General features: G+C 45.2%; 2 protein-coding genes across 6 annotated transcripts; one reads left to right on the top strand and one right to left on the bottom strand.

Moving 5' to 3' along the window:
• Window positions 1-274: 274 nt before the first annotated feature.
• On the bottom strand, window positions 275-7,274 carry LOC311140545 (pachytene checkpoint protein 2 homolog). 3 transcript variants are annotated; one of them, XR_014614146.1, is made up of 15 exons: window positions 7,209-7,248; window positions 6,726-6,822; window positions 6,080-6,230; window positions 5,642-5,765; window positions 5,449-5,504; window positions 5,144-5,234; window positions 4,807-4,879; window positions 4,488-4,551; window positions 4,221-4,307; window positions 3,746-3,852; window positions 3,291-3,444; window positions 2,322-2,434; window positions 1,507-1,576; window positions 755-1,338; window positions 275-657 (listed from the first exon to the last, which is right to left on the bottom strand). XR_014614146.1 is itself a non-coding variant. In XM_084175649.1 (14 exons), the coding sequence occupies exons 1-14, from the start codon at window positions 7,225-7,227 to the stop codon at window positions 1,243-1,245; spliced, it is 1,299 nt and encodes a 432-aa protein (XP_084031775.1). In that variant the 5' UTR covers window positions 7,228-7,263; the 3' UTR covers window positions 275-1,242. The 3 variants fall into 3 exon arrangements, 2 of the variants coding, with proteins under 2 accessions (XP_084031775.1, XP_084031774.1); XM_084175649.1 differs by having other exon boundaries at window positions 275-1,338; window positions 6,726-6,819; window positions 7,209-7,263; XM_084175648.1 differs by having other exon boundaries at window positions 283-1,338; window positions 7,209-7,274.
• An 11-nt stretch (window positions 7,275-7,285) lies between these two features.
• LOC311140544 (bromodomain-containing protein 9-like) lies at window positions 7,286-23,548 on the top strand. 3 transcript variants are annotated; one of them, XM_084175646.1, is made up of 17 exons: window positions 7,286-7,449; window positions 9,038-9,258; window positions 9,458-9,619; window positions 12,113-12,242; window positions 12,680-12,737; window positions 13,934-14,078; window positions 14,590-14,700; window positions 15,382-15,521; window positions 18,281-18,416; window positions 19,834-19,909; window positions 20,174-20,269; window positions 20,458-20,590; window positions 20,833-20,944; window positions 21,209-21,262; window positions 21,418-21,523; window positions 21,807-21,983; window positions 22,469-23,548. In XM_084175646.1, the coding sequence occupies exons 1-17, from the start codon at window positions 7,401-7,403 to the stop codon at window positions 22,567-22,569; spliced, it is 2,007 nt and encodes a 668-aa protein (XP_084031772.1). In that variant the 5' UTR covers window positions 7,286-7,400; the 3' UTR covers window positions 22,570-23,548. The 3 variants fall into 3 exon arrangements, with proteins under 3 accessions (XP_084031772.1, XP_084031771.1, XP_084031773.1); XM_084175645.1 differs by having other exon boundaries at window positions 15,322-15,521; XM_084175647.1 differs by having other exon boundaries at window positions 7,298-7,449; window positions 12,116-12,242.
• The last annotated feature ends 225 nt before the right edge of the window (window positions 23,549-23,773 follow it).

Genomic DNA, 23,773 nt, shown 5'->3' with positions numbered 1-23,773 from the left:
GAGATGTGTTTCACACATAATTGCGCAGGAGGAAGGCAGGTCTGTGCGAATTCAGAAACATCAGAGGGTTGTATTCATTAGTGCACAAAAGCAAACAGTTTTGCAACAGAATCCTTGACATCACATTATAGATTAGAGCCTCTTGGAGTAAAGCTTCCGTTGCAAATATTTTCCTACAGTGTGCACTAATGACTATGGCCTGTTAGCCAATCATGATGATATCACATGTTTATCGTGTGGGCAGTGTATTTGACAAACTCAAAATGAGACAAAGGGTGTTTTAAAGAGTTGAATAATCCAATGTTTTATATACATGTAAAAAAAGGTCAGTTATGAACATGTGTATCCTGAGTTTGAATGAAAAGACCATATGATGGTACTATACAATACATGGAACATCCTTGAGCATCAATAAACATCCACGGATTTGGAAATTAAATCAGAATTGTACATTTCCATTGAAGCTCTCCTATTTGGGGCAATTTAGAACATTGCATTGGTATTCACTTACAGTAGCAGAAAGACTGTCTGTGTTTCTGATACCACCTATCAAACGTATAGGAAACAGCATGCTCATATAGAAAACATCAGATAAGCAGACAGAGTAATGAATACATGTGCTGTAAACAACATATGGTGTGTCCCCCAAATGGCACCCTATTCCCCATATAGTGCACTAGTTTTGACCATAGCCCCTATGGGCCCTGGTGAAAAGTAGAGCAATGCATAGGGAATAGGGTGCCATTTGGGACACGCTGTCTTGGGTTAGAAAATTAAAGCTGTGTAGTCACACATATCAAGAGAGGACTGCATCTCAAGCTTAATACTGTTGCTATATAATGTGCTGAGAATGCACCTAATGTTGATGATGCTAGGCAGTAGCAACAAGAACATCAGGAAGTCTCCACAGAACATGACTGACTGGTTGATGGCAGCCATCTTGAATACAGTACTCTAGTGGTAAAATGTCTACTTTCACACACTGTCTGTGAGAAAACTAATTGGTTTGGTCAACTTTGAGTGGTCAGAAAAATAAGACTATAAATGCATATTCCTTAACCATGAAATAAAATGTACATAAAGTTTCCATCAACCGTTGGTTAAAACAGGTTCAGACTGTCTGAGACACAGTATGCGTCCCAAATGGCAACCTATTCCATATATAGTGCACTACTTTTGACCAGAGCCCTGTGGGAACTATAAAAGGGTATAGGGTGCTATTTGAGACAAAGCCACTGTAGATCACAGACAGTTGACTAGGTTGTCCCTCTCCTCTATCTGTTTGTCCACTGCTAGGTCCATGGCCCCCAGGAACCTCTCCAGGGCCACTGTCGGGGTCTGGCAACAAGAAGTCATAGACAAGTCAGATTTTTGTTGCATAGGAATGCAATGAGCAGCACCCTTTCCATATAAAAATCGTTTCATTTAGATTTATCTTCCCATAGAATTCTTCTTCAGAAAAACCTGTTTGCATTCTGCGTGAAACATTTGAAAACGTCTAAATACCTTCACAAAAAGAGCGTGGGCCAAAAAGGGTAGTTTCCTCAGCGCTCTTCCACTGAGCCCTTTGCTCTTTCTGGAAAAGTCAATAAGAGAAATAAGCGCAAAACATCATTAAATTCTACTCTGCTATAATCCAATGCACGCACACACACACACACACACACACACATTTACATTTTAGTCATTTAGCAGACGCTCTTATCCAGAGCGACTTACAGTTAGTGAGTGCATACATTTTCATACTGGCCCCCCCCTGGCCCCCCGTGGGAAACGAACCCACAACCTTGGCGTTGCAAGCGCCATGCTCTACCAACTGAGCTACACAGGGCCACTTCTCAAAGGTAGTAGCTGGGTGACAGGTCTGAGACATGAATGGCAGCGCTACTGAGGGCCAGTGTAGCTGGGTGACAGGTCTGAGACATGAATGGCAGCGCTACTGAGGGCCAGTGTAGCTGGGTGACAGGTCTGAGACATGAATGGCAGCGCTACTGAGGGCCAGTGTAGCTGGGTGACAGGTCTGAGACATGAATGGCAGCGCTACTGAGGGCCAGTGTAGCTGGGTGACAGGTCTGAGACATGAATGGCAGCGCTACTGAGGGCCAGTGTAGCTGGGTGACAGGTCTGAGACATGAATGGCAGCGCTACTGAGGGCCAGTGTAGCTGGGTGACAGGTCTGAGACATGAATGGCAGCGCTACTGAGGGCCAGTGTAGCTGGGTGACAGGTCTGAGACATGAATGGCAGCGCTACTGAGGGCCAGTGTAGCTGGGTGGCAGGTCTGAGACATGAAAGGCAGCGCTACTGAGGGCCAGTACTCACATGGCAATGTTCCTGAGAAGCAGGCTGAGCTCTGACACGTTGCTCTCCCTGAAGCCCATGGTCTCCAGCTCAAACATGGTCAGCAGTTGCTGTCTGGGGTAGATGATCTGGCACTAGACAAAAAGGGGTCAGAACACATGATTTTTACCCTCTGGGCGTATTTATTGAGGTTGACGTTTCGGTACAAGACCTTTGTCAAGACCCTGGCACTGAACACAAACATGTCAGTGAAAAGACACCTCAGTAACTTTGGTCAGAGTAACTGTATCCTACAGTAGTACCTCAAAGATACGAACCCCAGAGTTAAAGACTGACACATCTTTAAGCACCTTTCAAAGTTACGGCCAATTCAGTGTTTCAAACGGCCTCCATTCCTGAAGAGGTCCTACTGTATTCATTACACAATCACATGTTGGTGTGTTTTTACCTTCATGAGTTCCTCCAGGCAGGACAGAGAGATGTTGGTGTGTTTTTACCTTCATGAGTTCCTCCAGGCAGGACAGAGAGATGTTGGTGTGTTTTTACCTTCATGAGTTCCTCCAGGCAGGACAGAGAGATGTTGGTGTGTTTTTACCTTCATGAATTCCTCCAGGCAGGACAGAGAGATGTTGGTGTGTTTTTACCTTCATGAGTTCCTCCAGGCAGGACAGAGAGATGTTGGTGGTTTTTACCTTCATGAGTTCCTCCCGGCAGGACAGAGAGATGTTGGTGGTTTTTACCTTCATGAGGTCCTCCAGGCAGGACAGAGAGATGTTGGTGTGTTTTTACCTTCATGAGTTCCTCCAGGCAGGACAGAGAGATGTTGGTGTGTTTTTACCTTCATGAGGTCCTCCAGGCAGGACAGAGAGATGTTGGTGTGTTTTTACCTTCATGAGTTCCTCCAGGCAGGACAGAGAGATGTTGGTGTGTTTTTACCTTCATGAGTTCCTCCAGGCAGGACAGAGAGATGTTGGTGTGTTTTGTTTTTACCTTCATGAGTTCCTCCAGGCAGGACAGGTAGATGTTGAAGATGCCCTCTACAGACGGAGGGCCGATGTACTGTTTGATGTCTGCTCTGTCCACAAACGCCAGGTCTATCTTCTCTGTCACGTTGGAGGTGGTCAGAATCACAACATTAGGATACCTGGAATATACAAGATCAGCTGGGTAAAACTACATACAAACCAACACACTGGAGGATGGAGGATGAAGTGGTAGAATGCCAGAGCTGCTTGGAGAGAACATTGTTGTATCCCAAATGGCACCCTATTCCCTATATAGGGCACTACTTTTGACCAGGGCCCTGTGGGAATACAGTGCCATTTGGGACGCGCGCCAAGTAATAGGAAGTCATGTTAAACAGTGCTTTCATGAGTTGTTGCCTCCATCTATGGGGCCTAATGTGTGAACAACCACGGTAGATGAACTGAACATGTCTGACTGACCGCTTGATCTGGTCCAGCTGTGTGAGGACAGAGTTCACCACTCGGATGGCGTCTGAGGGTTCCGTTCCGGCCTGGGAGGCGTTCCGCGCTGCCGTCAGACTCTCCACCTGGTCATCAAACAACACAGAGTTACTCTAGGCCCTGCAGTTGTAGGAGTTAACTGGGCCCTGCAGCGGTAGGCTTTAACTGGGCCATGCAGTGGTAGGCTTTAACTGGGCCCTGCAGTGGTAGGCTTTAACTGGGCCATGCAGTGGTAGGCTTTAACTGGGCCCTGCAGTGGTAGGCTTTAACTGGGCCATGCAGTGGTAGGCTTTAACTGGGCCCTGCAGTGGTAGGCTTTAACTGGGCCCTGCAGTGGTAGGCTTTAACTGGGCCCTGCAGTTGTAGGCTTTAACTGGGGCCTGGAGTTGTTCCTGACCACATGACCTGACCAGGAAAACCTCTGGACCACTGTTGTAGGCTATTCATACTCTACCTCATCGATGAGAACAAACACCAGAGCCTGCTTGTCATCGATCAGTTGTTGGATCTTCTGGAACATCTTAGTGACCAGTTTACCACTCTGGAGCAAAGACACATGACCTGTTTACAGTCAAACAATACCAATAATGATGTATTCATGTATGTTGATGTTGTATAGTTTTGCTGGTGACAAATCCAATTTCCCCTTGTGGGATTAATAATGTTTATTCCAGTAAATTCAATAAGACATGTAATGAGAAGCAGGAAGAGCTAACTGTACCTCAGAGAACCACTTGGAGAACAAACTGTGGCTGTTGATCTCAACAAACTGCCCATAAGAGTACCTGCAGGGAGAATAGGACAGGAAGTTCAAGTTTTTATAACCAACATGGAAGTCATAGACACTGAAATACATGGATATTGCATTGATTAATAGACAATAAAACATTCAAGTTAAAATACAAGGTAAAACCATGACAATATGTACATTTCCATTTGGGAATACAGCACATGGTGGAATGAATAGAGGTGGTGGAAAAACATCCTGCAACAAGTTTCTGCCAAAGCCCTTTCCTCTGAGCGAGAGCTCTCTCTCTTACCGGTCCAATAGTCTGATTGACAGCTTCTGGGCCAGAGCTTTACACAAAGACGTCTTCCCTGTGCCCGGGGGTCCTAATGTGGGCACAAATATAGACACACGATCGAAATAATTTCAAATGATATTGCTTTTTAGAGATATCACATGTATGCTCATCATAGTTGGCATATCCATATTTGAGGCATATTATATACAGCATATTGAGGATTGGCATAATCATAGGATATTATACATTAATATCAAAGTTATTACCATACTCTATTATCATATTATATAATAATATCATATATATATTATTATATTCATGTGTCAAGTTAACAAGATCCTGTTTCTGTTACCATGAAGCAGGACGACCCGGTTCCATGAGATCAGGTTGCTGTCCACGTTTTTGTCCGAGAAGTAAATCGTGGTCGAGACGTAATCCAAGAGCTAGAGGGGAAAAGACGAAGACATCAGGATGCAGTTCAAATAATCCCATCAATGTTCGTACCACTGGCATCTATCTACAACACTCCGTTAATAGCACAAGTTATTAAGGTTGATTCCCAAATGACACCGTATCCCCTATGTAGTGCACTACTTTTGACCAGAACCCTATAGGCCCGTAGAGTGCCATTTGGGTCGCATCATAAATGTTTCTTACTTGTGTTTTGACCCCGCTCTCATACACCAGACTCTCCCAGATGCCATGGAACTCAGCTGGAAAAAAATACCACACACAGGGGAGTAATCATGTATTGGAATCCATTTAGGAGAAAACGTCAACCCTTGGCAGCCATAGAATTACATATAGAACAGTAAATTAGTAGAATCTCTGTTAACATGGGCCCACCCACCAGCTGGTAAGAGCCAGTGATTGGCTGCAGAGAGCTCCTCCTCCTCCAGGTTCAGAGTGCTGGGCCCGTCATCATTCAGGGTGAAGATGTGGATGGACAGACTGCAGCTCTTCAGATCTATGGGCTGGAGGAGGAAAACAACCCAAACATCAGACATATGTCTTACAGTGCACTGTACTGCTTTTTACCCGGGTCCTTAGGGCTCAGGTCTAAAGTAGTGCACTGTATAAGGAATAGGGTGCCATTTGGGACGCATCCCATGTTGCATTAACATACAGCTGAAAATGTATTATTAATTTGCCACTAAGGCATACTGTATGTGCCAATTAGTGCCTACAGGACATTATTTATATCAAGCAACTTGAAAGGGAGGGAAAAAAGCAGGAGAAAAATATATTTTTTTACAGTAAACGCCGTTAGGCTGTCATAGTATTTTACTTTTCTCTCAGCATCCACTATGGCCACTGATTGGACGTGTTTGATAAGGAAGTCCTCGTCAAACTCTGTCCACCTGTAGGCCCCGAACACCATGCGATGACGGTTCAGCAGGGCCAAGACGTGCATCTTCACGTCAGACCTCTTCGCAGTGCTGCAGTCAGTGTAATACGCAGAGAGAGAGAGAGAGAGAGAGAGAGAGAGAGAGAGAGAGAGAGAGAGAGGCAGAGAGAGAGAGAGAGGCAGAGAGAGAGGCAGAGAGAGAGGCAGAGAGAGAGAGAGAGAGAGAGAGAGAGAGAGAGGCAGAGAGAGAGAGAGAGAGAGAGAGGCAGAGAGAGAGAGATAGAGAGAGAGAGAGAGAGAGGCAGAGAGAGAGAGAGAGAGAGAGAGAGAGAGAGAGCAGTGTTGTTAGGGACAAGGAGAAAGGAATGGAAGCATGTCATGAATACAACTTTGAAAAGACTAACATGCTGGGGTAAATGATTACATAACTGAGTGTCCCAAATAGCAACCATATTCAATGGGAGGGCCCTGGTCAAAAGTAGTGCACTATATAGGGAACAGGGTGCCATTTGGGACACTTTCATTCCCCAGTACTGTAATACTAGTTCAGTGTGAATAGAGCTTTTCAATATGCTCTAGCTAGTACCTGTTAGATTTGACGTGAACCTCCACATGGATGTTGTTCGTGTCGTTGGGGTTCTGCTTCAGATCCCCTACATCCATTCTGTCGCCCTCCATACCTTCTGAGAGATTAAAATGTATGTCAAAATTATAACATTTTCGGGAGGAAATACAATAACTCATCGTTCAGTCTAATGTAATGTCTCGACAACAGTACACATGTTGACATCACCAACATGAATAAGAAGTACTTATCTGCTATCTGCCTTTAGAACTAACAACAACATAAGTATAATTATCTAGTTAGTATGACAACAACACATTGAATTCAAAGCATCAAACTCACAGCATTTAGCTACTAGCTAAAGTCGCATAGTTACACGCTTTAATCTGTTGCTAGATCTCGCTAGCAAGTGTTGTTACTAGTGTTACGTGTAATACAGCTATTGCGATTCGTCAGTTATTTTGTTGAAGCTTTAATTCAAGAAGTTTACACAAAATTGGTTACCTGAGTTTTGGTACAGCATCGACTGGACGTCAGTCGAATTTAGCGCGCAGTTTTGTTGAACCTGAAGTAGATGCATTGTTGTGGGAAATGTACTTCCGGGTTATTGGGGTACGGATCGCATTTGATGCAAACAATGATTAGATACAGATACCTAATTACTAGACGCTTTCGCTTAATTTAAACACAACAAACATGGGGAAGAAGCATAAAAAGCACAAGCCGGAGTGGAGAACAGTTGATGGTAAGTGAGCAAAGAAACCTATTCAAAGCCTGGCTTTGTCCCATTTTGCTAGCCTAGCAAGCTAGCAGCGTTCGCTAGCTAACGTTATCCTACTTACTGGCCAGATTACTGAATCGTCCTGCGGTGCCAGTGCTAACTTACTATTCCTCCACTTCTGTTGCTTGCTGCCATAAGCATTACCAATTAATATTATGAGGGATGTGTATCAGGTCTTATCAAGATTGAGTTTGCATAATATTGGCATTAACGCTATCTAGCCAGTTTATCCAATCAATGCCATACAACACTCCTTCAGTAGCCTCCAACTGCTCTTAAACACTAGTAAAACTAAATGCATGCTCTTCAATCGAACGCTGCTGGCACCCGCCCAACCGAATAGAATCACTACTCTCGGCGGGTCTGACCTAGAGTACGTGGACAACTACAAATACCTAGGTGTCTGGTTAGACTGTAAACTCTCCTTCCAGACTCACATTAAGAATCTCCAATCCAAAGTTAAATCTAGAATCGGCTTCCTATTTCGCAACAAAGCCTCCTTCACTCATGCTGCCAAACATGCCCTCCTAAAACTGACTTCGGCGATGTAATTTACAAAATAGCCTCCAACACTCTACTCAGCAAATTGGATGTAGTCTATCACAGTGCCGTCCGTTTTGTCACCAAAGCCCCATATACTACCCACCACTGTGACCTGTACGCTCTTGTTGGCTGGTCCTCACTACATATTCGTCACCAAACCCACTGGCTCCAGGTCATCTATAAATCACTGCTAGTCAAATTCCCGGTTTATCTTAGCTCACTGGTCACCATAGCAGCACCCACCCGTAGTCTGCGCTCCAGCAGGTATATCTCACTGGTCATCCCCAAAGCCAACACCTCCTTTGGCCGCCATTCCTTCCAGTTCTCTGCTGCCAATGACTGGAACGAACTGCAAAAATCTCTGAAGCTGGAGACTCTTATCTCCCTCACTAACTTTAAGCATCAGTCGTCAAAGCACCTTACCGATCACTGCACCTGTACACAGCTCATCTGAAATTAGCCCACCCAACTACCTCATCCCCATATTGTTATTTATTTTGCTCATTTGCACCCCAGTATCTCTATTTGCACATCATCTCTTGCACATCTATCATTCCAGTGTTAATACTAAATTGTAACTATTTTGCACTATGGCCTATTTATTGCCTTACCTCCATAACTTACTACATTCGCACACACTGTATATATATTTTCTGTTGTATTTTTGACTTTATGTTTTGTTTTATCCCATATGTAACTCTGTGTTGTTGTTTTTATCGCACTGCTTTGCTTTATCTTGGCCAGGTCGCAGTTGTAAATGAGAACTTGTTCTCAACTGGCTTACCTGGTTAAATAAAGGTGGAGAAAAAAATATTCATAATAATAATCCTGTCGTAGTGGTAGCATTGCCCAGCAGATAGATCTCTGTGATGGGTAGCTAATGTTTATCATCACTTATTACACAGTAACACACACACCACATCTTCTGCTAGTATGATGACACATCATGCTTGTTGATCTTGCACTGGGTATGACCCATCACTCAGTTAAATGTGGTCTCTGTTTTCAGACTGTGAGGACAAGCCTTTTGAGAAGCCGTTGAAGCTGGTGCTGAAAGTGGGAGGAAGTGAGATCACAGAACTCTCAGGCTCCGGCCATGACTCTAGTTACTACGACGACAGGTCAGACCATGAACGAGAGCGCCACAAGGACAAAAAGAAGAAGAAGAAGAAAAAGTCTGAGAAGGAGAAAGACAAACACGTAGATGATGAGGAGAGGAGAAGACGGAAAGTGAGTATGAGCTGAATAAGTGTGTGTCCCAAATGGCTCCCTATATAGTGCACTACTTTTGACCAGATCCATATGGGCCCTGGTCAGAAGTAGTGCACACTGTAAAGGGGATAATATGATGCCATTTGGGAGGCAGCCTTTCATAAAAAAAAGGACAAAAAAAACAATAATCAATGAATGAATGTGTGATCTTTGACAGGAAGAGAAGAGGAAGAAGAGAGAGCGGGATCTGAATGAATCAGAGGCTGCTACTGCCTCTGCCAGTGGTGTCGGCCTGCCCAGTGTGGTGCCCAGTCACACTGGTGTGGCAGTCCAGCCTTTCATGCTGCCAAAGATACCAAACATTGGTATTAGTTTTGAGGTGAGAACGTTTTTGGTTTGAATTACTCAAGTTTCAAGTTTTATTAGTCGTATGTACAGGATACACATTGTATACACCGTCCAATGAAATGCTTACTTGCAGCAAGCTTACTTGAGCCCTAGAGCCGATAATGTTTTCCTGGAGGTCACATGGTCGGAAAACCTCTTGGTCCTACAGGAGATAGTGGAACTGGAAACCTCCTGGTCCTATAGGAGATAGTGGAGCTGGGGACCTCCTGGTCCTATAGGAGATAGTGGAGCTGGGGACCTCCTGGTCCTATAGGAGAGAGTGGAACTGGAGACCTCCTGGTCCTAAAGGACATAGTGGAGCTGGAGACCTCCTGGTCCTATAGGAGATAGTGGAACTGGAGACCTCCTGGTCCTATAGGAGATAGTGGAACTGGAGACCTCCTGGTCCTACAGGAGATAGTGGAACTGGAGACCTCCTGGTCCTACAGGAGATAGTGGAACTGGAGACCTCCTGGGCCTACAGGAGATAGTGGAACTGGAGACCTCCTGGTCCTAAAGGACATAGTGGAACTGGAGACCTCCTGGTCCTATAGGAGATAGTGGAGCTGGGGACCTCCTGGTCCTATAGGAGAGAGTGGAACTGGGGACCTCCTGGTCCTATAGGAGATAGTGGAACTGGAAACCTCCTGGTCCTATAGGAGATAGTGGAACTGGAGACCTCCTGGTCCTAAAGGACATAGTGGAACTGGAGACCTCCTGGTCCTAAAGGACATAGTGGAGCTGGAGACCTCCTGGTCCTATAGGAGATAGTGGAGCTGGGGACCTCCTGGTCCTACAGGAGATAGTGGAACTGGAGACCTCCTGGTCCTACAGGAGATAGTGGAACTGGAGACCTCCTGGTCCTAAAGGACATAGTGGAACTGGAGACCTCCTGGTCCTAAAGGACATAGTGGAGCTGGAGACCTCCTGGTCCTATATGAGATAGTGGAACTGGAGACCTCCTGGTCCTACAGGAGATAGTGGAACTGGAGACCTCCTGGTCCTACAGGAGATAGTGGAACTGGAGACCTCCTGGTCCTACAGGAGATAGTGGAACTGGAGACCTCCTGGTCCTAAAGGACATAGTGGAACTGGAGACCTCCTGGTCCTAAAGGACATAGTGGAACTGGAGACCTCCTGGTCCTATAGGAGATAGTGGAGCTGGGGACCTCCTGGTCCTATAGGAGATAGTGGAACTGGGGACCTCCTGGTCCTATAGGAGATAGTGGAACTGGGGACCTCCTGGTCCTATAGGAGATAGTGGAGCTGGGGACCTCCTGGTCCTATAGGAGATAGTGGAGCTGGGGACCTCCTGGTCCTATAGGAGATAGTGGAGCTGGGGACCTCCTGGTCCTATAGGAGATAGTGGAGCTGGGGACCTCCTGGTCCTATAGGAGATAGTGGAGCTGGGGACCTCCTGGTCCTATAGGAGATAGTGGAGCTGGGGACCTCCTGGTCCTATAGGAGATAGTGGAGCTTGGGACCTCCTGGTCCTATAGGAGATAGTGGAACTGGAGACCTCCTGGTCCTATAGGAGATAGTGGAACTGGAGACCTCCTGGTCCTAAAGGACATAGTGGAACTGGAGACCTCCTGGTCCTATAGGACATAGTGGAACTGGAGACCTCCTGGTCCTAAAGGACATAGTGGAACTGGAGACCTCCTGGTCCTATAGGAGATAGTGGAACTGGGGACCTCCTGGTCCTATAGGAGATAGTGGAGCTGGGGACCTCCTGGTCCTATAGGAGATAGTGGAGCTGGGGACCTCCTGGTCCTATAGGAGATAGTGGAGCTGGGGACCTCCTGGTCCTATAGGAGATAGTGGAACTGGGGACCTCCTGGTCCTATAGGAGATAGTGGAACTGGGGACCTCCTGGTCCTATAGGAGATAGTGGAGCTGGGGACCTCCTGGTCCTATAGGAGATAGTGGAGCTGGGGACCTCCTGGTCCTATAGGAGATAGTGGAACTGGAGACCTCCTGGTCCTATAGGAGATAGTGGAACTGGAGACCTCCTGGTCCTAAAGGACATAGTGGAACTGGAGACCTCCTGGTCCTATAGGAGATAGTGGAACTGGAGACCTCCTGGTCCTACAGGAGATAGTGGAACTGGAGACCTCCTGGTCCTACAGGAGATAGTGGAACTGGAGACCTCCTGGTCCTATAGGAGATAGTGGAACTGGAGACCTCCTGGTCCTATAGGAGATAGTGGAACTGGGGACCTCCTGGTCCTATAGGAGATAGTGGAACTGGGCACCTCCTGGTCCTATAGGAGATAGTGGAACTGGAGATAGTGAAGTAAATAAGAATACAGTGTTTGGCAATACTGTACATTACTGCCTTTACTACCGTCTAACAAGTATTATAAGTACTCATTCATACACTAACCCTAACCATAATAACTAGGAGATCATAGGACAATCTCCAGTAGTTTAATGAGGACCATGTCACTGACTCCTGTTGTGGCTTTGCCTGTCTGTCTCAGCAGCAGCAGGAGGAGAAGAAGAGGAAGAGGTTTGAGATGGAGCCGGAGATGATGGACCAGTTTCACCCCAACATCAAGGCAGAGGTGGAGCAGCAAGGAGACCGGCCTATCAGGGCTTGCAGGACAGCCCCGGGTAATAATCTAGCTGTTCTCCTGTGTTGTTACATGTTATTACACATGTTATTACTGATTTATAAACTGGGTGGTTTGAGCCCTGAATGCTGATTGGCTGACAGCCGTGGTACATCAGACCGTATACCACAGGTGTGACAAAACATTTATTTTTACTGCTCTAATCAAGTTAGTAACCAGTTTATAATAGCAATAAGGCACCTCGGGGGTTTGTGATATAGCGCCAATATACCACGGCTAAGGGCTGTATCCAGGCACTCCGCGTTGTGTCGTGCAGAAGAACAGCCTTTAGCCGTGGTATATTGGCCATATACCACACCCACTCAGGCCTTATTGCTTGATCATAACATACATTGTACATCCATAGTAATCTGTGAGGTGTTAAAGACTAATGTAAAATAGGATGACATGTGATTGTGTGTTTGTCTCTTCCCTCAGAGAGTGAGTGCACCCCTCGGCAGCAGCTCCTGGAACACTTCCTGCGCCAGCTTCAGAGGCAAGGCTCTCTGACAACATCGACCACGTTTACATCAACACCAGAATCCCGTTATTATTCGGAATGCTCAAGTATTCTGTTATGAGAAACCCGGATAAGATGCCTGGGATATGTTGATCTTAGACAGGATACTGTGGCATGTAAACATCTTATCGGCCTCAGTTTCGCATATCGTGGGTGTTGTGTGATGATGTTTTCAACTGTCAAACAAATCACTTCAAAAAGTAGGCTACCTGCGCGGTTCGATCCACCATAATAATTTATTTTGTTGATACTCCATACTAGACCGTATAGCCTACTGGCTACTTTCATCCCTAACTTAGACACGTTTCTGCGTATAATTTCCGACATTTGGTAGGCCATATTATAATTTCCGACATTTGGTAGGCCATTTGTCAACTATAGTTTGATACATGCAGCTTGTCTTCTGTCATGACTTGTTGCCCCAGGAGACTAAATAAAGTAGTGCTCACCAGAATGTCTTACATTGATAGAATGAATGCATCAGTTATCTAGTTAACACCAGTAACGTTGTCTGTTTCGTTTAGGTCTGCTTTTAGGGACCGGGGTGAAAACGCAATAACTCCAAAACAGTGGAAAGATTGGTCCTGTGCAAAATGTCAAAATGTTTGACCGGTTTTAAGGAAATGAAAAACTGAGAAATTATGAAACACATTGCTGATAAGACTTCAGCTTATTTTAGGTGGTTGAAATACTGTCTGCTTGCATAACGGTGTCAAAGACAACACATTACACGCCCATTCACCTTTTCTCAAGAGATGATGGAAGAAATAAATCATATTTCTCTTCTCCTGTTCCCGAGACAACATTAACATTTGTTTTATAATTTTACTGCAAGAAATGCATAATTCTTATTATATTAGGCTACATGTGAGAGGTTATAGGCCTACTGTCAGTGTCCATATTTCAGTTACTATTCCATTTAACCCATATGAATTTAAATTAGGAATATTCTGTTTATTCATGGGTACAGGGATTCTTGTGAGCGGGATATCAAAGGTGCATGTAAACAGCTTACCCCGAATAAGACCTTAAGCAGGATATGAGCTACTATCTGGAATACTGTGGCAATGTAAACGTGGTCAGTGACAGATCCACGAACATCTCTGGATTATGCCTGTTGGTGACATGAAAGTCAGTTCAGTCGGTACTAATTGATTGTCTTGTCTTTCCAGGAAGGATGCCCATGGGTTCTTCACTTTCCCAGTGACAGACGCCATCGCTCCGGGTTACTCTGTGATAATCAAACACCCCATGGACTTCAGCACCATGAACGACAAGATCACAGACAACGAGTACAAAACCGTCACAGAGTTCAAGGTGAGGTGATGCTACTTCCTCGCCTCTTTCGCAACTGTATTGGAGAAGGTCCAACGTGCCTCCCTTTGGACCTTCTTCTCCAATGCATTTTGAGAAAGTGACAAGGACAGAAGTTTACATTTACATTACATTTACGTCATTTAGCAGACGCTCTTATCCAGAGCGACTTACAAATAGGTGCATTCACCTTATAGCCAGTGGGATAACCACTTTACAATTGTTTTTTTTTATTGTTTTTTTATTTTGTAGGGGGGGGGGGGGGTTAGAAGGAATCAGTGAAAGATTCATTGTGGAAGAGCCTTGGTGTTATCACGTTGATATAACTTGTGGAAATGAATGTGTGTGTGCTTTACATAATGGTAACATTCATAACATGGATAGTGTTTTCAAAGGAGGATATTTATTTGCTTCAATTGAAAAAATATTTGTGTTGAAGTATTTGTATCAGTTTTATGTTTGTAATTGAGTGATGGAGCTTCTTCTTCTAAAGCTGATGCTTCCTCTGTTGCAGGCAGACTTCAAGCTGATGTGTGATAATGCCATGGTGTATAACCGGCCAGAGACAGTTTACTACAAGGCTGCCAAGAAACTGCTGCACACTGGCTTCAAGATGATGAGCAAAGTAATGAGTAGTGTCTGTGTCCTACAAGGACCGGATAGAAATGTGATTGTCAGTGTATGATTTGTTGTGCGTGTGGATGTTCATAACCCATCCATTCCTGTGACAGATGTCTTCGCTGGTGCTTCCTGTTTGCCCTTGTCTTGTCCTTTTCTGTTCTCTCTATGCCTGTTGACCTGTTGACCTGTTGACCTGTTGGTCATTCTTCTTCCTCTCTGGCTTTGTGAAACAGATTTGCCTCTGTGTGCTTTTACTTCAGACTCAACACACTCTAAGGTCCTTGTATATTTCCGTAATGTAGCATTGGAGCATTCAGGAGACTGTAGAACAACAAAAACAGATAGAGGGCAGATGTGTGACTCGAGAGAGATGTTTGTTCAATGATTTCCCTCCTAACAATCATCACCATCGCAGTTAGACTCATCACCACCATCCCACCAGCAATCCGATCCTGCCAATCCATCCTGCCATCCTACCAGCCATCCCATCCTGCCATCCCACCAGCCATCCTATCACTCTCTGGCTGAGTTGTGGCAGATGGAGTATAAAGTGTTGCCCTTTGGTTCTCTTTCTCTCTCTCTCTGTGGCTCTCTCTTTCTCTGTGGCTCTGTACTCTGTTTACAGGAGCGGCTGTTAGCTCTGAAGCGCAGCATGTCTTTCATGCAGGACATGGATTTCTCTCAGCAGGCGGCCATTTTGGGGGACGAGGACGTGGCGTCCGAGGAGCCCCCGCCGGAGGTCGTCCCCGTGCCCGTGGAGTCGGCGTCGGCCAAGAAATCCAAGAAACAGCCCAAAGACATCAAAGATATGAAGGAAGTCATCAGGTAGAATGGACTGGCCTACTCTCTAGTCCAGTGTCTTGACTTCAGTAGATGTTGGTCTAATGCATCATGTACTGCATGTGTACACGTGACATCATTGCTCAAGTAGTCCCTTCTGTTGTCCCAGGCTTGGTACAATGCGACGGATGAGGCCCATAAACCACTACTGTATGGTGTTCATTGTATCCTACATGTTACATCCGACATGCTGCATAACCATGAACTGTAGAGTAACAGTGTGTATCTCTGTGGTCCCAGCCAGGGCCGGCCCGCTCATTAGGCAGGATTAGGTGGTTAAACTGACCAAGACGCACCTCCAACAACACATAAAACTTCACATAATTCTGCCCATAAACAATGACAGTTTCTCTCAACCAGTGGCAGATGGGCTTTTTAGGTGAGCGCTGATGCCGCCCTGTGATAAACAGTGTCCACTTTGTCAAAGGCAGGGACGCAAAATGTTTATCTTGTCCATTCCCAGCGCGCCTCTCCAGGGTGCTGTTGGAGAGACCCATCGCTGCGGCGCTCCACTAATATTCCGTCAGAAAAATAATCGAACATATATGTAGCAGATGTAGGATATAGTAGAAAGCGTATGTAGCCTATAGGCTGGAGATAAAATGTATGACAATGTAATTAGATATAAACTTTTTTACATCATGCAGGTTTCTCCGATCAAATAGCCTAACCTAAATGGCGCCCAATCAAATAAAAAATGCACTGACATGTTAACAAACGACATATCCTAAAAACAGGACAGGTCAAAGTAAAATGGACAATATGGAATGGACAATCGGGTTACTTACAACTGCTGTCCAAGAGTTTCATCTGGTGGGCTAAATTGTCATGATCAGTGGTTTCAAGTTTGTATCCATACATTTTTTACGAGCTGATCATAGCGAAAAAGAAAATACTTCTGCATTTCCCGCTGTTTAAACACATTGCAAAAATGGCTCGGGATAACCCCTCCTGATAAAGTTGGGTAGCTGATATTCAGAGCTTAAATAGCCAGATTGATTAGTCACAGGAATCACGACTAATAAAGACAATGCAATGGCCTGTTTTGCAAACGGTGGGCCTACCAAATAGATGGGCATTGTGGGCCTGTAGGCCAGGGATGGACAACTCCAGTCCTCAGGGGCCTGATTGGTGTCACACTTTTGCCCCAGACCCAGAAAACACATCTGACACCAATAATCAACTAATCATAATCTTCAGTTTAGAATGCAATTAGTTTCATCAGCTGTGTTGACAAGGGATTGGGGAAAAGTGTTACACTGGAGTTGCCCATCCCTGCTGTAGGCTATACCCCAGTAAGCACGGACCGACGCTGACCTCTTCTTTTGTTCCTGTCCGAACTGGACTTGTTTTTTTGGTGCAGTCTGGACCAGCCTTGATTTACACGTCCACGGACTTTGTTTTTGGGTCCGATCCGGACCAACTCTGAACCAATCATAGACATCTATGTTTGGTTCAAATTTTTTGTCCGGTCTGGACTAGCCTTGATTTGGCCCAAACATAGACGTCTATGACTGGTTCAGAGTTGGTTCGAATCGGACCATTTTAATTTTATTTTTTTCAACTTTCATTCAGAACCGAAAATTAAGCTGAAAATGAACGTATTTCAGTGCCCAGAAAATAGCTACTTTCAACGTTCATTCAGAACCGAAAATGTACCTGATTTCAACGTCCGGAAAATACGTATTTTCACCTTTCATTCAGAACCTAAATGGAACCTAACTTCAACATCTGGAAAAAATACCTATTTTAGATGTCTTTTCAACATCATTTTGCTTACTGGAATAATTGTTGTAGGGGCGGCCATTTTTTGGTCTCGCCTAGGGTGGCAGAACGGCCAGGACCAGCCCTTGTCCCAGCAGTTACCTGTATTAACCAGTGATCTGTGGAGTAACATTCTGTATCTCTGTGGTCCCAGCAGTTACCTGTATTAACCAGTGATCTGTGGAGTAACAGTGTGGATCTCTGTGGTCCCAGCAGTTACCTGTATTAACCAGTGATCTGTGGAGTAACAGTGTGGATCTCTGTGGTCCCAGCAGTTACCTGTATTAACCAGTGATCTGTGGAGTAACAGTGTGGATCTCTGTGGTCCCAGCAGTTACCTGTATTAACCAGTGATCTGTGGAGTAACAGTGTGGATCTCTGTGGTCCCAGCAGTTACCTGTATTAACCAGTGAGCTGTGGAGTAACAGTGTGGATCTCTGTGGTCCCAGCAGTTACCTGTATTAACCAGTGATCTGTGGAGTAACAGTGTGGATCTCTGTGGTCCCAGCAGTTACCTGTATTAACCAGTGATCTGTGGAGTAACATTCTGTATCTCTGTGGTCCCAGCAGTTACCTGTATTAACCAGTGATCTGTGGAGTAACAGTGTGGATCTCTGTGGTCCCAGCAGTTACCTGTATTAACCAGTGATCTGTGGAGTAACATTCTGTATCTCTGTGGTCCCAGCAGTTACCTGTATTAACCAGTGATCTGTGGAGTAACAGTGTGGATCTCTGTGGTCCCAGCAGTTACCTGTATTAACCAGTGAGCTGTGGAGTAACAGTGTGGATCTCTGTGGTCCCAGCAGTTACCTGTATTAACCAGTGATCTGTGGAGTAACAGTGTGGATCTCTGTGGTCCCAGCAGTTACCTGTATTAACCAGTGATCTGTGGAGTAACATTCTGTATCTCTGTGGTCCCAGCAGTTACCTGTATTAACCAGTGATCTGTGGAGTAACAGTGTGGATCTCTGTGGTCCCAGCAGTTACCTATATGAGCCAGAGGGGAACGCCTGCAGCCTGACCGACAGCACAGCGGAGGAACACGTTCTGGCCCTGGTGGAGCACGCTGCAGATGAAGCACACGACCGCATCAACCGATACATGCCCAACTCCAAGGTGTATATAATAATCAACTGCTATATACCCAACTCCAAGGTGTATATACACTACCAGTCAAAAGTTTGGACACACCTACTCATTCAAGGGTTTTTCTTTATTTTTACTATTTTCTACATTTGTAGAATAATTGTGAAGACATCAAAACTATGAAATAACACATATGGAATCATGTAGTAACCAAAAAAGTGTTAAACAAATCAAAATATATTTTAGATTTTAGATTCTTCAAAGTAGCCACCCTTTGCCTTGATGACATCTTTGCACATTCTTGGCATTCTCTCAACCAGCTTAATGAGAAATGCTTTTCCAACAGTCTTGAAGGAGTTCCCACATATGCTGAGCACTTGTTGGCTGCTTTTCCTTCACTCTGCGGTCCAACTCATCCCAAACCATCTCAATTGGGTTGAGGTCGGGTGATTGTGGAGGCCAGGTCATCTGATGCAGCACTCCATCACTCTCCTTCTTGGTCAAATAGCCCTTACACAGCCTGGATGTGTGTTTTGGGTCATTATCCTGTTGAAACACAAATGATAGTCCCACAAAGCGCAAACCAGATGGGATGGCGTATCGCTGCAGAACGCTCTGGTTAAGTGTGCCTTGAATTCGAAATAAATCACAGACATTGTCACCAGCAAAGCACCCCCACACATCACACCACCTCCTCCGTGCGTCACGGTGAGATCATCTGTTCACCTACTCTGCGTCTCACAAAGACACGGCTGTTGGAACCAAAAATCTCAAATTTGGACTCATCGGACCAAAGGACAGAATTCCACCGGTCTAATGTCCATTGCTCGTGTTTCTTGGCCCAAGCAGGTCTCTTCTTCTTATTGGTGACCTTTAGTAGTGGTTTCTTTGCAGCAATTCGACCATGAAGGCCTGATTCACGCAGTCTCCTCTGAACAGTTGATGTTGCGATGTGTCTGTTACTTGAACTCTGTGAAGCATTTATTTGAGAGGCCAAGAGTATGCAAAGCTGTCATCAAGGCAAAGGGTGGCTACTTTGAAGAATCTCAAATATAAAATATATTTTGATTTGTTTAACACTTCTTTGGTTACTACATGATTCCATATGTGTTATTTCATAGTTTTGATGTCTTCACTATTATACAATGTAGAAAATAGTAAAAATAAAGAAAAACTCTTGAATGAGTAGGTGTGTCCAAACTTTTGACTGGTAGTGTATAATAATCAACTGCTATATGCCCAACTCCAAGGTACTCAATGCACCAGTGTCTGTTTTAATCAGATATGACTGGTAGCCTAGAGGTTAGAGAAGCGGAGGGTTGCTGGTTCGAATCCCTGGCTTTGAGTCAGGTTTACTAGATATTGTTGGACTTAAAGTGGACGCCAGGGTAGATCTATGTTTAGTTACTACGGTGACCACACGGTTCTTGTGTCCCTTTGTTTTTAGATGGGTTACCTGAGGAAAGAGCCTGATGGCAATCTGTTGTACACTGTAGTGAATCAGCTGAATCCAGAAGCAGAAGGTTTGTTCCCTACTTTTCTAGCGTATTATCCAGTGGGAAACTCACAGTCCCAAATGGCACTATTCCCTATGTAGTGCACTACTTTTGACCAGAGCCCTATGGACCCTATGGTCTCTGGTCAAAGGTAGTGCACTATATAGGGAGTAGGCTACCATTTGGGTCGCAACCATAGAACCTGTATAGATGTATGTATCAGATAAATGTCCAAGATGTTCTGGACCATATAACACGGAGGGAAGTACCTTTTCTGACTCTATTTCCCAGAGGAGGAGACCCACCCTGTGGACCTGAGCTCTCTGTCCAATAAACTGCTACCTGGATTAACAACACTGGGCTTCAAAGATGACAGGAGACACAAGGGTATGTGTAGAAAGTGCAAAGCTGCTTAGCTGTTAGCTAACACGTTTTGATATATGTCCTGACGATGTAAAAAGTCAATTTGACCTCTGGTGCTTAGAAGTGATAGTTTCTGTCTTTCATGCTGTTGGCTATGATGAGAGAGAGAATTTCTTCCAAGGCTTCCTCCTCTGCTCTTCCTGTGTGTGTAGTGACGTTCCTGAGCAGCACCTATAAGACCCAGACCCTGCAGAACAACTCCATCTACCCAGACCTGCTGCCTGATGAGATGGACATGCTCTACTCAGCCTACGGGGACGAGACTGGGGTGCAGTGTGCTCTCAGGTTAGTCAATGCTGTAGCAGCACTCACATCATTACTGGAGTTCCCATCTGAGGATTCCTGCAATCAGGATGCAATAATAAGGAAATCCAGGAATATCTGAAAAATCTGGGAACTTTGGGAAAGTTACCGGGATTTTGCAACGCTAACTGCAGTGCACATCTTGTATTTTAGTAAGGTACTATACGAAAAGCCTTAACATTATATTATGCACTGTGTAAATGCTGTCTCCTTCCTCATTCCAGTATTCAGGAGTTTGTTAAAGGTTGTGGGAACGTTACTAAGCGTTTGGTTGACGGGCTCCTGGATAAGATGACTGCAGGGGATCACTCCAAGGCTGTCTTCCAGATCAGACAGGTTGGTACCCCACTTACGCACTCATACAGGCTGAACCCCAAATAGCACCCTATTCCCTATATAGGGTTCTACCTTTGACCAGGGCCGTGGCACCGTGTTGGTGCCATCTGGGACACACAGTCACACATATGACTTCCAAAAGCACAGTAAGTCCTTTTTTAGAGGGGGCATGTGTATTTGCAGATAGATTTTTTAATTTCTGGTAAAAGCTGTGTGAATGTACATTATGTTAATGTGGTTGTAATATGTCATCTTCTGTTTCAGAAAAGAAACATGGCGTTACCTGACGAAACCAAGAGCAACATTTACGATATGCATGTAAAGTATTTTACAGCTGTTCAATTGAATACGCTTACAGTGGTTTAGTTTGGTGGTTGGAGTAAAATGAGGCGTGTGTGTGTGCGTGTCTGTGTCCGTCCTGCTTTCCCCACATGGTTGACCCTCCGGATGTGTTTGTTTGTTTATTTGCCCAGGTGGCTGATGGGACAGGTCTGGGAGAGGGCAGCTCAGTGCTGGACTTCATGTCCATGAAGAGCTACTCTGACATGTCTCTGGAGATGTCCATGCTCAACTCTTTAGGTGAGAATCCTACAGGTTGTCATTTAGTGGTATCGTTTCAATTATAACCATCATCATCAATATGTTTACAACCCCCCCCCCCCCACCACCACACACACACACACACACACACACACACACAGAATGTGTCATAAAATAGGCTTTATAGTTCATGATTCTTTACCATAGCCCTAAAGTAGTGCACTATATAGGAATAGGGTGTTGTTTTTGGGATGCAGACCCTGTCATCTTCATCACCTGTACGACTGTAATGGTCTTCCCTGTGTCCCTCCTCTCCTCTCAGGGAAGTCCGTGAAGAAGGAGCCGGAGCACGAGGACGGGGTCAGCCAGCAGCACTTTGAGGAGGCAGCCAAGCTGCTGCAGGAGTTCCAGGAGGGCCAGGTGGAGAGGGGCGGCTCCAGACCTTCCTCCAACCTCTCCTCCCTGTCAGGGACCTCAGACAGGGACCAGCACCACCTGGGTAAGGACCTCAGGACAACACTGTCTGGAGCTCATCCACTTACTTGGCTGTATCAGTGTGTGAGTCCCAAATGGCACCCTATTCCCTATATAGTGCACAAAAGTAGTGCACTATGTAAAGTAGTATTATGTAAAGTAGTGCACTATGTAGGGAATAGGGTGCCATTTGGGGCGTAGCCAGGAGCTCCTCCACCTGCCTGGCTGAATCAGTGTCAGAAACATACAGGATTTGGTTTGTCCGTGCCAGTTGCCATTTTGTACCTTGTTGACACTTACAGGCTCGGTATATCCCATCAGTCACTTAAAGCTATAAGGAAAGACGCTCTGGATAAGAGCTTCTGCCAAATGAATAAATATCATGTCAAATGTAATAAGGAGACATGGGTTTCAATGTTTCAAAGGCTTTATAGACACATGATTTATGTGCTTTGTTTGTTATTTTCAAATGAATGACCATTGGTGCTGTTATTCTGTGTTCCTCCACAGGGAGTCCATCACACCTGGGTGTTGGTGACCAGTCTGAGATGGTTCATGACCCATATGAGTTCCTCCAGTCTCCAGAGCCAGGCTCCACAGCCAACAGCTGACCTATGAGTTCCTCCAGGCTCCACAGCCAACAGCTGACCTATGAGTTCCTCCAGTCTCCAGGGCCAGTCTCCACAGCCAACAGCTGACCTATGAGTTCCTCCAGTCTCCAGAGCCAACAGCTGACCTATGAGTTCCTCCAGTCTCCAGGGCCAGGCTCCACAGCCAACAGCTGACCTATGAGTTCCTCCAGTCTCCAGGGCCAGGCTCCACAGCCAACAGCTGACCCATGAGTTCCTCCAGGCTCCACAGCCAACAGCTGACCTATGAGTTCCTCCAGTCTCCAGGGCCAGGCTCCACAGCCAACAGCTGACCCATGAGTTCCTCCAGGCTCCACAGCCAACAGCTGACCTATGAGTTCCTCCAGTCTCCAGGGCCAGGCTCCACAGCCAACAGCTGACCCACACACTGTCAAGTTGCCTCTAACTAGGGTTGTCACAATACCAGCATCACCATACTATGATACTCAACTTTCCAAGGCAAAAAAGGAAACATGAAAACGACTTAACTCTTTAAAAACCTGCTTTATCTAAAATATTGTTTTCTGTAGCTTAAAAAAAAAAAAGCAAATGTGTCTCTGGGTGACATCACAATGCTGCCTGTTTGTATCCAACATTAGGACTTCTGAGTATAGCGATACTGCTAGAGACACTACTAGGGAGTTGGTAGAAGATGCCTCTAACCGCTGGTCTGGGGTCAGATAATGTTTGATCGTCATAATGGTTAAGGTTAGGGTCTGGGGTTGGGTAATCTGATCCTAGAAATGCGGCTTGGAGGAAACTTCTACCTGGAGCTGATCTGAAGTCCTGTTTTTAACCACCCTGGTTGTTTTGTTGTCTGACTCTGTGCCCTCAACACACCGGGGACAATGAGAACGAACCTCGGACATGTTGTGAAAGCTCATCATGATTGTACAGATTATTTGTGTGTGTGTGCTATACTTAGGAGAATAAAGTCGCCACAGGTTGTGTCTTTATACGGGTACTATATCATTGATTAGTTTCTCTTTCAAATGTTTTGGGCACTGGGATTGATATGATACTGTGGAGTCTCAATAACGTCTCCTTCCTGTGTGGATGGAACTTATTTATCTATACTGAAGTCTAGCTCATACTTTTCAAGAGGGCAGATATTGGAACAGTATTTAAAAAAAACAAGCTCAGGGACCATATGTGTGAACCATCTCAGTGTAGGAGTGTTGATCTA

Source organism: Coregonus lavaretus (assembly GCF_964263955.1).
Source record: "Coregonus lavaretus genome assembly, chromosome: 13".
Lineage (NCBI taxonomy): Eukaryota > Metazoa > Chordata > Actinopteri > Salmoniformes > Salmonidae > Coregonus > Coregonus lavaretus.
Note: the sequence above shows the minus strand (reverse complement) of the source record. Positions and strands in the feature narration are given on the sequence as shown.